The sequence below is a fragment of the Coregonus clupeaformis genome, chromosome 12 (genome assembly GCF_020615455.1).
Source record: "Coregonus clupeaformis isolate EN_2021a chromosome 12, ASM2061545v1, whole genome shotgun sequence".
In the NCBI taxonomy this organism is placed as follows: domain Eukaryota; kingdom Metazoa; phylum Chordata; class Actinopteri; order Salmoniformes; family Salmonidae; genus Coregonus; species Coregonus clupeaformis.
Window position 1 is genome coordinate 40113125 of NC_059203.1, and position 13377 is coordinate 40126501.

The 13377-nt window shown below is 46.4% G+C and overlaps 2 protein-coding genes across 3 annotated transcripts in view; both read left to right on the plus strand.

Moving 5' to 3' along the window:
* The window catches only part of LOC121577652 (dual serine/threonine and tyrosine protein kinase), a 30039-nt gene extending 19536 nt beyond the window's left edge, over positions 1-10503 (plus strand). For both annotated transcript variants that reach the window (XM_041891419.2, XM_041891420.2), the window contains exons 7-15: positions 87-170; positions 339-515; positions 1228-1357; positions 1606-1762; positions 8553-8685; positions 8811-8924; positions 9621-9735; positions 9836-9970; positions 10186-10503. In XM_041891419.2, coding sequence (XP_041747353.2) covers positions 87-170; positions 339-515; positions 1228-1357; positions 1606-1762; positions 8553-8685; positions 8811-8924; positions 9621-9735; positions 9836-9970; positions 10186-10370 — 1230 coding nt within the window. In that variant the 3' untranslated portion in view covers positions 10371-10503. The remainder of the gene's footprint in view (positions 1-86; positions 171-338; positions 516-1227; positions 1358-1605; positions 1763-8552; positions 8686-8810; positions 8925-9620; positions 9736-9835; positions 9971-10185) is intronic.
* Positions 10504-11210: 707 nt separating this feature from the next.
* LOC121577653 lies at positions 11211-12759 on the plus strand. Its single transcript, XM_041891421.2, has 7 exons — positions 11211-11260; positions 11403-11463; positions 11607-11745; positions 11861-11894; positions 11989-12146; positions 12301-12367; positions 12465-12759. Exons 2-7 carry the CDS (start codon positions 11417-11419, stop codon positions 12728-12730), a joined length of 711 nt encoding a protein of 236 aa, XP_041747355.2. The 5' UTR covers positions 11211-11260; positions 11403-11416; the 3' UTR covers positions 12731-12759.
* Positions 12760-13377: the final 618 nt, after the last annotated feature.

Below are 13377 nucleotides of genomic sequence, written 5' to 3' on the forward strand. Positions count from 1 at the left end.
CCTTTTTTCCTATGAGACAGTTGGTCTAAGTTAAATGATAACATCTTGTTCTGTTTTCTCTCCATCTCACTTCCTCTCCTGGTCAGATCCTTAACGCTGCCTATCACGTGGAGGTGACCTTCCATTCAGGATCATCTGTTACGAGACTCGTCTGGGAGCAGATCAAACAGGTAACCATTCCCAGTCAAGCCTCAGGAATCTACTTCAATTGTAGGGCTTTGCAATAACAACAAATGTTGATTTGATTTTAACCTTGATTTATTTCTGGTGTACTCTCTCTCTTTCTCTTTCTCTCTCTCTGTCTCTCTCTCCTTCTCTTTCTCTCCTCCCCTATGTAGATCATTCAGAGGATAACGTTTGTGAACCCTCCTGCCATCACTACAGAGTGGAAGAGGAAGGTGGCCCAGGATGCCATAGAAAGCCTGAGTGCTGCCAAGCTGGCTAAGAGTATCTGTTCCCAGTTCAGAACACGACTCAACAGCTCCCACGACGCATTCGCTGCCTCCCTGCGACAGGTACACCAACTAACTCTCAACCACATTCCCAACCCGGCTTCAGCTAATCTTTTTGTCTCAAACAAACTTTTTTATGCACCTTCACGCTCTCCATAAGGTGCCCTCTTCTCTATTGCACTCTTCATCCAATCAGGTTTGGTCTTCGCTACTTTTTACTTTCCCAGCGGGAAAAACTGTTTGAAAAGACGTTATAATTACCTTCTTTCAACCATTCTCTGGTTGTAATGATGATGTAATTTCAACCAGTTTTGCCAGGTTCTCTCTTCACGCTAGCTCTTGGGACTTTAAAACCTTGCAATGTGTCACTTCAGCAACTCTCCAGTTACAAATTTAGTGTTGTAAGGAGTCTGATTTTCTTTTACCTTTGATGTCAATGGTCAAATTGCTGTGATGGCTGTCCCCACATGACTGACAATGTGATTCCCATCATTGATAAAGACCCTTGTTAAGTATCACAGTGATTTCAACAAAGCCCAGTTTGAACTAGGACGCCATATTAGAGATTAAAACACAATATATTGAAAACATGGATTATTTGGCCTGTGTTTGCCGGAATGATTTATGATTTATCTGATATCTAGGCCTAGATTGTTTTTCTGTTTGCAGTTTGCAATTGTTTTTTTTATGATGATCTTATCTTATGGGTTTACAAGTAGCTGGAGTGTCGTTAACGTTTGTTGGGTTAATTTCAACCAATGATGTGTGTGTGTAGCTGGAGGAGGGCCACACGGGGCGGTTGGAGCGTACTGAGGACCTGTGGCTGCGTGTGAGGAAGGACCACGCCCCGCGGCTGGCACGCCTGTCTCTGGAGAGCCGCTCCCTCCGAGACGTGCTACTGCATGGTGAGACACACAGACTAGCTGCTCTATCCACTGGGCCCTGGGCTCTATCACCAACAGTAAACACTCTGCCTGGGTGCCACGCTCTCACAGGCTAAAAAGGCCCAGAACCTGTATTTATGACCGACAACAAAATCAACAACACAATATTCTTCCAACTTTGTCATGAAGTTGACCAGTAGTTGACATTGATGTCACTGGAGATGTTGGTTTTGTGAAAATGAATTGACATGTTTCTCTCTTCCTGGCAGGCAAGCCCAAGCTTGGGCGAGAGCTGGGGCGGGGTCAGTATGGAGTGGTCTATCTGTGTGACAGCTGGGGGGGACGCTACCCCTGCGCTCTGAAGTCAGTTGTACCGCCCGACGACAAGCACTGGAACGACCTCGCCCTGGAGTTTCACTACACCAGGTGAGCTGGCCCAGCCAGTGGAGAGGAAAGGGTTACGACAAGCTGCTGCTATCCTATATGGCCACACCTGTGCCATGGATCTCAGACATACCCTTTCAGTTTGGAGTTTTAACCATTGCTGAATGTACTATAATTTCAATAAAGCATGCCTTTAAACTGACACCTAAGGTAGTAATAGAAAGTCAACTGAGTGAACTTATTTTGCAGTATAAAAATTGGTCCATACTCAAGTGAAAAGTAGTCCTCCAATAAAAAAGAATGGTGACTAATTTGTCATTAACAAAACTCTTCTTTATTGGTGGTGACAGCTCTTTGTATAACGCATGTACTGGTAAAACCACCACACCCTCTAGGATAACGAAAAAAACATATATTCTGCTTGCCGGAGCACATGTTTTTCTCTCTAGGGCAATGAAATGGCATCTGGTGCTGCGTGCATTTAGTGTACATCTCAGCATGTTCATTTCATATAACTGCAGCCTTTCACTGTGTAATTTCACGGTTCACCTGCTATAAAAGCTCACTAATGCAGTTCATGGAGAAGTAACCACTCATGTCTGTGGCCAGATGCCAGTGTTGGAACTGTGATGCCTCTGTCCTGTTGTGACTGATAGAAGAATTGAATACACCATGCAGCTGTAAAGGAAAAGTTGTGGTACTGTATTTGCGGGCCAGACTCCACAAGGGGGCAAAAGGGGGCTTAGCCCCCTCAGTTGAAACTTGTGCCCACTCAGTTTTAGTTTTATGTCTCTATATAAAAATAGAAAAAAAGTTTAAATGATTGAGTGACAGGTTGGCGCATAATCTGTATCTCAGCTGCGCTGTGTCAGCACAATGGACAGAGTTCACCGAGGTGTGTGTAGGGGGCTATGGAAAGCCACTGGGGTGGTTATGTATGATTTCTTTGTGTTTCTCTAAAAAGTGGGAAAAAACGCTTCTCATCTGTGGTAGGCTAAGTAAATAATGTGATACGTCTCCTACTTGTTATATTAGATTTAGATTTATAAGGGCGGGCCAAGTTTCCCATTGAAGCTGGTTCACTTTACTCTGCCTCACGCCCCACCACTAGAGTTTAGTTAGCTTCTTAGCTAGCGTTAGTGGTATTAGAATTAGCCTATTTAGCTAGCTCGAACCAGCTAATCTGCCACTGCCACGATGGATATCAGAAATAGGCTTCGCCAAAGTATCCAAACAAAGCCAAACGGAGGAGAGCGATGAGCAGCAGCATTAAACCACCGAGGCCGCCGCCAAGCACAGCAGTGATGGTGCTGCCGAGCTCCGGCTTGCTCCTTGTGCAGAACCTACCCACCTTCCACAAGCGCCGCCAGGATAATGGCTCCACAGCCCTCTCCACCTCCGACTGTTCCTGACGATCTTGGAACAGAGGAGCCAGCCCAGGTTAGCCTAGAATCCTACCCTAGCCGCAGCTTTTCTGCCCCAAAACATTCATTTTAATAGCAACTGGTTTATAGGAAGAGAGTGGCTGGAATACTCGGTTACTGCAGAATTCAATATAATTCCAATGCAAAAACCCAAATGACACCCCTGGGTATAGCTACATATCGGAAGTTACAAATGTAACTATGGTTCTACGAATACCTGGAAGACCGTCAGTACGGTTGAAAGTATGGATTATAGCTCTATCGCGCTCCGCGCAGGTCGAGTAATAAATAACAACAAAGTCACGCCGGTTATGTGACAGCGTGGGAGGACGTGCCCCTGCGGTTCATATAAAACCGTACGTCAGACCACGCACTGTCTCAGAGAATCTTCTCGCCCAAAAGATTCAGAGTGACAGGAAAGTACTGACAGTCTTCCAGGTATTCGTAGAACCATAGTTACATTCGTAACTTCCGTTCTACTTCATACCTTTCAGACAGTCAGTACGGTTGACAGTATGGATGACTCATACCAACAAGGTCACGAGGAATAGCACTACTAACCTCTGATTAATGCACCAGTGCCACTGGAAGAATGGCAGAGCCCATGGTGTGGCAGGATTTGACGTTGACCTTGTAAAATCTTGAGAACGTACAGGGTGACGACCAGGTAGCAGCTGCGCATATCTCATTCAGGGGGAAGCCTCTCAGCGCAGCCCAGGATGTGGCGACACTTCTGGTCGAGAGGCATATCACACCTTCTGGGACAGGGAGCCCTACTCCCTTATAGGCCTGAGTGATGACATCCACAACCCAGTGTGAAAGCCTCTGCTTGGACAATGCAAGTCCTTTTTGACTTCCCACTGAAGCACAGAAACAGCTGGTCTGACTTCCTGTAGTGCTCCGAGGCTTGCATATAGCGTTTGAGGGAACGGACTGGACACAGGAGATTTGCTCACTCCTCCTCCGCATTCTGGAAAGGAGGGGGACAGTAGGCCGCCAGTTCGATGGCTTGATTGATGTGAAGGGGTGATAAACCCTTAGGCAAAAAGGCTGGATTGGGCCATAAGGTCACGCCTAGGTTGTCTGCCTTCCATTGTGGGCAGACAGGGCTCATAGAGAGCGCGTGGAGCTTACTCACACGTTTCGCTGATGAAATAGCTAAGAGGAAAGCCGTTTTCAGAGGGAACCATTTTATGTCTGGCTCCTCCGTATGCTCGAAAGGATGTTTTGTCCGGTAATAGCAGGATCGCAGCCGATCAGTAGAGGGTCGGGCTCTTCAGAGGCCACACCCATAGCTGTAGTTGGTCTGGGCTGGTATGCCATATCCTGCATTCCAACTGTGAAAGCAGGTCCTGTCTGTGAATGAGCTGCCATGGCTCTCCCTCCAGATGACTGAGGAGGGTTGGAAACAAGGGTCTCCCTTCTAGGGGCTACAAGCATACAGTACTCTCCTCGTACAGACCTGTGTTGCCACCCTGCTCCCCAGCCTGTTAGCGAAGCGTCGGTCGTCACTACCTCCCGCTTTGCCGGAATTGATCCAAGAGGGACACCTGTAGTCAGGTAGGCTCTCTACCTCCACGGCCGCAGAGTAGCACACCCTTGTCATCCGTATTTTGGTGTTTCTGTCCCGCTTGGGGTCCAAGCAGGGGTTGTTGAACCACCCTTTTAGTGGCCTTAAAGACAGCAGGTCTAACGTTGTCACTGCGGAGGCCACCGCGAGAATGCACATCAGTTGTTGGAACGTTCGTACCTTCACCAATGCATTCAACTGAAATTGTTGCAGAAGAAGAATGCTGTCCACACGCTGAGGTGTTATACATGCCCTCATAGTGCGGGAGTTCAGAGCCATGGAATAAAGGTGACCTTTTGGCTTGGTGTGAAGTTGCTCTTTTGGTTGTTCATGGTAAGACCCAGTGCGGTGACGTGGTTCAGTGTCAGCGCTGTGCCCTCGGCCGCACACTCGCGAGAGGGCGCGTAGATGAGTCAGTCATCGAAGTACGGAAGGATCTTGATCCCTTGTAGGTAGAGGAAGCTCAGGGCTGCGCTCAATCATCTTGTGAAGACACGAGGAGCCATGGAGAGACCGAAGGGTAATACCACAAACTGGTATGCCTGGCCCTGGAAGGCGACACGCAGAAAATGGCTGTGTTCCGGTAACACAGGAATGTGAAAGTAAGCATCCTTTAAGTCCAGGGACGTGAACCATTCCCCTGCGGCTACGATCTGGAGAACGTCGACCGTCTGCAACATGTGAAAGTGGAGAACTTTTAGGAAAACATTGAACCTCTTGGGGGTTGGGGGAGTGGCTGCATCGCTGTCTGCGGCTGGCGAGCACCTGTGTTAGGCTGGTGGTAGGACCAAGGGCGTGTGTAGGGCTGGGCCGTGAGCGCGGCGAGGTTCACAGGTGTCAGGCCTCACTCTGCCACGACTGTGGTGCCTGGTTTCTGGGCTGTGGGTTCCACAGTGGTGTAGCCTGACTCTGTTTTCTACGTTCAATGGCCCGCTCAGCTGCGGGGCCGAAGAGCAGTCTGGGGACCACTGGGAGATTTCTCAGCGTCCGTCTGGAGTCATCGGGCTTGGGCAAGCCAGACCTGGCGACGAGTCACAACAAGGGTGGACATCAGTCTGCCTAACTCTCTGGTCATGAACGCTTGAAGAGATGCGTCATTCAGGTTGCAGAGGTCCAGGTCTGCGTGCTCCGGCTGGAGAATCCTGTTCTGTGCTAGCATGAGCACTGAGAAGGAATTCCCAATGCGGGCCATGCGGGCCGCTGTGTCGTAGGCCCGTGACAGTAGCTCATCTGTGGCCCTGCATTGAGGTCTGGGGCAGTGGGCGTCATCTTTCAGGGCTTCATCTGGGGAGAGCATTAGCTCTGCTATGCATTCATCCACCTTAGGCATATGGTCCAGCCCATGTTGTTTTGCGTCACACATGGCAGATAGCGTCCTGCTGTCCTTGCCGTGCTGGGCAAGGGCCCGCGGGTCAGCCCAGCATCTATGAAGCTCCGTAAGAAAAGCCGGTGAAGGTGGCACATTGAATGGTGTAGCTGCCGGGGCCTTCTTAAAGAATGGGTTAGCTGCAGGGGCTGAGGCTTGAGGGTCATCAAGCCTAGCTAAGGCCGCACGCAGGACCACGCGTAGTGAGGCAGAGCTTCCTTCTGACTCCGTGTGATCAGAGCCTTGGAATGACTCCTCTGCCCCATCTTTAGCGTTGACTGAATGGGTCCACAACACTGGTTGGCACTTCCTTCACCATGTTGGGTGTGTCATCATCCTGGTCACTAAAGTGCCGGTTGGATGTCCAAGTGGACAGCAGGTCATCAACCCGGCTATCTGGGGGGACGCAACAGAGTCCTCTGTTGCGTCCCCCATGCTGGAGGGTGTGCTAGAGGGCCTCGACTCAGATAAGGAATTGACCTTCCGAATTAGGCTCTTATTTTTGTACTTTTTTACCGGGGGGGCATCGGTTTCGTGGGCTTTCCCTCTTTTGGTGGCCCTGGGTGGGTCCTGGTGAACAATGCTGGACGCTGGTAAATTATCTGTGAAAACCAGGCCCTCAACTCTGGCTAGCCGCGCTTCTCTCACCTTCACAGGCAGGATGGCGCAGTTAACGCAGGGGTCAGAAAGGGCCTCACGCAGGTGGCCAATGTCTAGGCAGGCGGGGCACAGGTCATGACCATCTTCTACTAGTTCAGCTCCACAAGAGGAGCAGCCATGCATGCAATACACTGATTCATCAAATGAACTAATATAATAGTAACCGAAGACTGTATACAACAGCTACAATAATCTGTCGGGAGCTGTACAGCACCCGCAAAAATAAATAATTTTGGGTGAGCCTAGCTATGACCACAGGGCTGGAGCAGGAGAGGTAACATGTTTGAACGTAGGCTTATTTATGCGAAACATGCACAAATGGCCGTCGTTTGTTAAGAAAAGCTGACAACACACAGTGGCAGCTATGTGGAGTTGATAAGCTAGCTGACGACACACAGTGGCAGCTAGGTTGAGTTAGTAAACTAGCTAGCTAGCTTGTAGCATGCTAGTAATACCAGGGGAGAGGGATGCCTAGGGGAGGCAATCCGAATCTCACGTCATATAGCTGGCTAGGCTAACAATCTTCCTAGATGTGGTTATCTAGGGAAGTGACCCATTCGAGTTTTAAATAGTCGAAGGACGACTAGTGCCCAGTGGCCTCGATAACGAGCACAGCAGTGGAGGATATCTTGACAAGGTTAGCACCAGAGTAGTCAGCACAAGACAAGGAAGCCAGATATCCTCTGATAAAAGGGATAGGTAGGGGAGAGCTGTCACACAGCCTTGGAGGGCGAATTTCGTGCTCTGACTCACAGGTCACAGGCTGTTGGTGACAGACTGACAGTACACACAACTCATACAGAGTTTAGCTTACCCTACCGGGACCTGGGAAGATGCAATCCGAAAAACGGGAGCAGCGGAGCAGTCAACTTGCGTGATACAGCTAAGCTAACTTTGCGAGGGAAATGAGACAGTGGTCTGACGTACGGTTTTATATGAACCACAGGGGCACGTCCTCCCACGCTGTCACGACACCGCCGTGACTTTGTTGTCATTATTACTCGACCTGCGCGGAGCGCGATAGAGCTATAATCCATACTTTCAACCGTACTGACGGTCTGAAAGGTATGAAGTAGAACGGTATGTTTCATCGTAGAAATGGATACATTCTATTATGGTTTTCTTGGTAGTCTATTGGTTTTTGTGGTTGTAAATGTATGTATTGGAAATGTGTTTATGATAGGCTGGCATTTCTTAATTGATTACGTGGCTCAAATTTGATCAACAGAAGTGTATTGTGCCATATCACAACGTGCTGCTGCACTCACGGGCGCCATGATTTTCCAAGCGGGCCTATAGGCCTATTTGTTTGGCAAGACCGCTGTGCATGGCTGCATCTCACTGTAGTAGTTGTGTCGGTATTCTAAGCTGGTATTCTAAGCCTGCATGAATAACTAAGCTATTTTGTTAAGACAGCTGTGTGTACGGCTGCATTCACATGGCTGTTTGTAGTAGGTGAATTACCCTATTTATCTTGTAGCCTATATTCATTACCAAAACGACCTCACTTTAGTGTGTAGGGCGCTGTCCATTGTGCTGATACAGTGCAACGGCAATAGGCTACAGATTTAGTGCCAACCTGTCACTTCAAAAGCACTCAATATAATTCCAAAGCAAGATCCCCCGCCCCCCCAAAAAACGATTTCAACTGCCCCCTTATCCTGGCACCGGGTCTGTATTTGTGTGCTAGTGAGCACTGTAAAAAGAATGGCAGAACCCATTTCCACTAACACAGAGGGTAGGATGTAGTAATATTAATATAAAAATGTAGGACCTTATTTCTCCTACCTTCTCTATTGTGTACGGGTACAGGTCCCTCCCTAAACACGAGCGCCTGGTGGACCTGCATGGCTCGGTGATTGACCACACATATGGCGGAGGCTCCAGCATCGCTGTGCTTCTCATCATGGAGAGGCTTCACAGAGATCTCTACACAGGCCTGAAGGTAACCACATATCTATTATATACCCTAATATAGTTCATCTTGCACATATGATGACATAAGTGATTCGCACACTGAGGTCTACCTTACCATCTCCCTCTCTCTCTCTCGCTCGCTCTCTCTATCAGGCTGGTTTATCAATGAAGGAGAGACTCCAGATTGCTCTGGACGTGGTGGAAGGCATTCGCTTCCTGCATGGTCAGGGGCTTCTGCACAGAGACATCAAACTAAAGAATGTGCTGGTGAGTGAGGGTTAAAGGTGCTTTCTCAAATCATGCTAAATGTAACACTAGCGTTGATCACTACATTATCAATTTATCAAATCAGTATAATTTCCATTGATTTTTATTTAGACATAGTTCTAATGTTGAGCTGATTTAGCTGTGGTCATCATGGCTCAGTGGAAACGCTCCAGCACCACACACACACCAATGAATTCCTCATTATTTCCATCATATTCATATTCCGCCTGTGCTGCTTGCTTGGTTATGTAAGAATAGCCCAGCCCTGCCTACACAGTATGACGTTTGGCTCATATCTCACTGTTCTGCTGTGTCCTCTGACTGACTCAATTATGTGTGAAAATGAGGGCAATGTTTAATGAGACATACTATGGAGGTCACAGGCTACTATACTACAATAAAGGGCTGTATTGTTAGGACAGAGTTATGGAAAATGATTTAACTTCCCTCATAAATTGAATGTTCTGGGGCATTGGATGTTCCGAGTGGAATGATAGATATGTACTGAACTTTTTGGAATTTAGGTTTGAGTTGAAAATTGGGGGAAAAACCACTTAACCCCTCTTTGTATAGAGGACCTAAGGGTATGCTTTTTTGACTGTGTGTATACCCTGAGAAACCAATATTTATGGTCCTGAAATTTCACATCTTGCCAGACGTGTTCCTAACCTGTGCTGTCGTTTGTCCCTCCCTCAGTTGGACAAACAGAACCGGGCCAAGATCACAGACCTGGGCTTCTGTAAGCCAGAGGCCATGATGTCCGGCAGCATCGTAGGAACCCCAATCCACATGGCCCCTGAGCTCTTCACAGGTCAGCTATCCTGCTACTCAGTCACAGTGCTGCATCATGGACCACCTCTTATTCTAGGCTCTTTGGTTTAACCCCAAGTCTCACCTCTCTCTTTCTTCAGGAAAGTATGATAATTCTGTGGATGTCTATGCCTTTGGAATCCTGTTCTGGTACCTCTGCACTGGCTCCGTCAAACTCCCAGAGTCCTTTGAGAAATGCTCCAGCAAGGACCAGTTGTGGAATAATGTTAAAAAAGGTGATGTACAATTCCAGCTCGAGCAAACCCACAGCTAAAATACTAATTCACACTGACGACTGAATATGATCAAAACCAAATAGCTTGTTGTAACATTTGTCTTTTATCCAGGATTTACAGTGTGTCTGTTTGTGGATGAGATGTGTTGTGTGTGTGTCTGTTGGCTGAATTGGACTAGAGAGCTGCCCGGGCCTCATTTGTGCCCATGTTTGCAGGCGCGCGCCCCGAACGGTTGGCCAACTTTGATGAGGAATGCTGGCAGCTGATGGAGGCCTGCTGGAACGGAGACCCTTCCCAGAGGCCCCTGCTCGGCATCGTAGAGCCCAGCCTGCAAAGCATCATGGTACGGCTCTGCAATTGTGGCTCAGATCAGAAGAGCAGCAGCCTGGACTCAAACTGACAAACTCTGAGAGGACCACAGTTGCAAAGGATTATGATCAAAAAATGTACTTTTTGTTGTATTTATGGAAAAAGGACAGTGTGTTTCTGGAAGGCCAAGAGAGGAGAAGACCAATAATAAAGATTGACAAAGACAGTGTTCCTCTTCCTTTACAGGAGTTATATATACACTATTTAAGCTGAAACAGGACAAACATTTATATGGATATGTGTTTGTGCCGTGTGTATTTGTATAGTATACAAACTCTAGCAGACACTATGCTTCCGTCTTAGCTGGCATGCTAATTGCTGCTTGGTCATAGGATTGTTACTAGATAAAACATTTTAAATGTAGTAATAAAAAAATAAAAAAATGCAGTATTATATAGAAAAATATTAATTTTAGGTTGTATTTAAACTGGTTCAGAGTATTTCTGCATCTATGAAATTTCAATTTTTTTAATAAAATGATTTTGACAAAATAATAAATTGTTTCCCTTCACTCTTATATAGGGTTCTGTTTTCAGCATCTTCACAGCACCGGTCCTCAAGGCTTAGAGGATACTGCTATTTCCCTGATAATAAATCAATCTATATCATTGATAAGATGCCAGCAGGGTAACCTCCCCAGGCAAATTTTGACTGTCCACATTAATACAGTAGAGAAGATGGTAGTGATGCTGATGCTCTTTTATGTTTGCTATCTATATGCCTGTTACACATGTTTGACTTCTAAAATGTGGGATGGAAACGTAATGACATGAATCAACACCTGGAAGAAATTTAGGATGGTAGAATAATTTTATATTAAGATTCTGGAACTGAGGTATTCTGAAACATGTCATAGCTGACAACAGCATTTTTCAAGTGTTTTTGAACAGCAACAAGACTATCCTGGCCATTGTGTACCAAGTAAGTAAGACTTGATTGCGACCAGCTGAACGCGACAGCATTTGTTTAATCTATTATACGTAGTGTACATAATGAATATTTTGATTTGCATTGAATGTTTATTTTAAGTTATTGAAGACTACTGTATACTTCTGTGATCCAGAGTTTTTAGGAGGGATGGAGAAGACAGAGACTGCTCACACTGCACAGCAGCCCACCTTGGAGTAAGTGTAGTCCATAAAAATACAATGGTGTAGTCTCACCTAGTCCATGATATGGTCACTACTATAGTGAATATAGTCTCAAACAATTATAAATAAAAGTGGAATACCAAAGCATGAGGAAAATGCTTGTGCTCTGGTCTCAGTGACTCACAGAGCGAGTTGGACGAGGAAGAGGATGATTGCTTTGTTGGGGGGACCGGAGAGCAGTCAGACAAGGGACAGAGTGGCGCGGAGTCAGAGGGTGTGGATGAAGAGGATGACGACGATGATGAGAAAGAGGAGGTAACTTTGTTAGAAAGGACATTGTAATGTTTGGTCCAATCCAGACAACTGTACATTTGATATCAGAGATTTAATCACCTTCAGTTTAGGTATAAATGTGTCCCTCTTTCATTAGGCGGGACCTGCAGCCCAACCCAAGGAGAAGGATAGTGAGTATTATCACCAGTAACATATTTCTCTCTCTATTCTGAAGTACACTGATAAAGCACCAATGACGTAAGTAACCATTGTTGTGCTCTACAGAGGATTCCTTTTCCCGGAAGCGTTCTATCTGGGGTACCACCAAGTACATCAGCAAGTGGAAAATGGCCCATCGGAGAGGCTACCACATCAACTGCCTGACCGACGACCCATACCGCAAGGCCATGATCATGCAGCAAGAGCTGGACTGCAAAACCAGCGTAAGAGATCCTAACCCCAACCTTATTCCTTCAACTCTGCTCAATGGTAGAAAGGGTAATGCTGCTTGTGAGAGTTGCTGATGACGTTGATTAATTGTGCATATCTTAGATGTCCATTACCCTGAAAGCTGAATCATGCAACTCTCTTCTTCAGATTCCCCTCCCTATGGTGTGTATGATTGAGAAGGAGACCCTGCAGATTCTACAAAATATTGAGAATGGTAATCCCTGGTCAAAGTGTCTCTACACTTCAATTTATCTGAGCATGAAAACTCTAGAAAGTCCTCTCCTCTCCCTACATTCTCTGTGTTACTGTAGACTACAAGTACAAGTTGGGCGCCAGCCACCATCTGACGAAAGAGCTCCATGAGCGTATTGAGAGCCTGAAGTGCCAGGTATCCTCCAAGGTTAGGCACAGTGATCCGGCCCCAGAGGTAGGAGTGCTGGCGACCCTGGTGGGGTGGTGCAGGGCACTATCTGCTATGCTGGGTTGGGGCAGTGGAGCCTCAGCTACTAAAGATGAAGAGAACGCTCTACCCCGCAAGGAGCGTCCCCTTGAAACAGACGAGACAACAGAATTATAGAACTAAAAGAATAAAGACTTGAATTTCAACTGGTTGAATATAAATAACAGACTAATCTGTGATTCTTTTTGAGGTTGTCACTTGTGTTTTGGTAGCAGTTCAGCACATTGGGCACCAGAGGGCTCTAATGACTGGACTGTACTAAAGCTCAGCATTCTACTACACACTGATACAAAATGCTTGGCCTACATGTTCACTTGACACACATTATGTTGCATTAAGATAGCCATGGAATGCTTTTAATAGGCTATGGAGGCCATTTCCCCTGAAGGAATAAAAAACAATAACACCACTGTATTAAAAGCACATCTGTCTGTTTTACTCATTGCATTTTGGAGAATTCCTTTACAAAGCTGTTTCTCATAGAAAAATACAAGTAATATCTAGTCTACCCTGTATCACTAAAGCTTTGACATCAGTAACCTACTACAGGTCTTGGTTTAAAGCAGTTGATTGCTTGGCGCTCCAATTATGAACTGTTCGTACCAACCAGATAAGGAAACAGAAATGTTTTGTTATTCAATCAAACAGAGATAGGGAGTATGAGAGTAGCATATATAGTGCTCTTCACAGTTGTCTCAAAGTGATTAATTAGGATCCTGATAATGTGGTAATGAATACACTGCAATATGAAAGTGAGGTTGCAC

Bases quoted from the DNA above. Each gene is read 5' to 3' on its own strand.
- LOC121577653 (XM_041891421.2), top strand. From the start codon at position 11,417: ATGGAGAAGACAGAGACTGCTCACACTGCACAGCAGCCCACCTTGGA. The intron at 11,746-11,860 runs GTAACTTTGTTA...CTCTTTCATTAG, and splicing joins ACGATGATGAGAAAGAGGAG to GCGGGACCTGCAGCCCAACC. The intron at 12,147-12,300 runs GTAAGAGATCCT...TCTCTTCTTCAG, and splicing joins AGCTGGACTGCAAAACCAGC to ATTCCCCTCCCTATGGTGTG.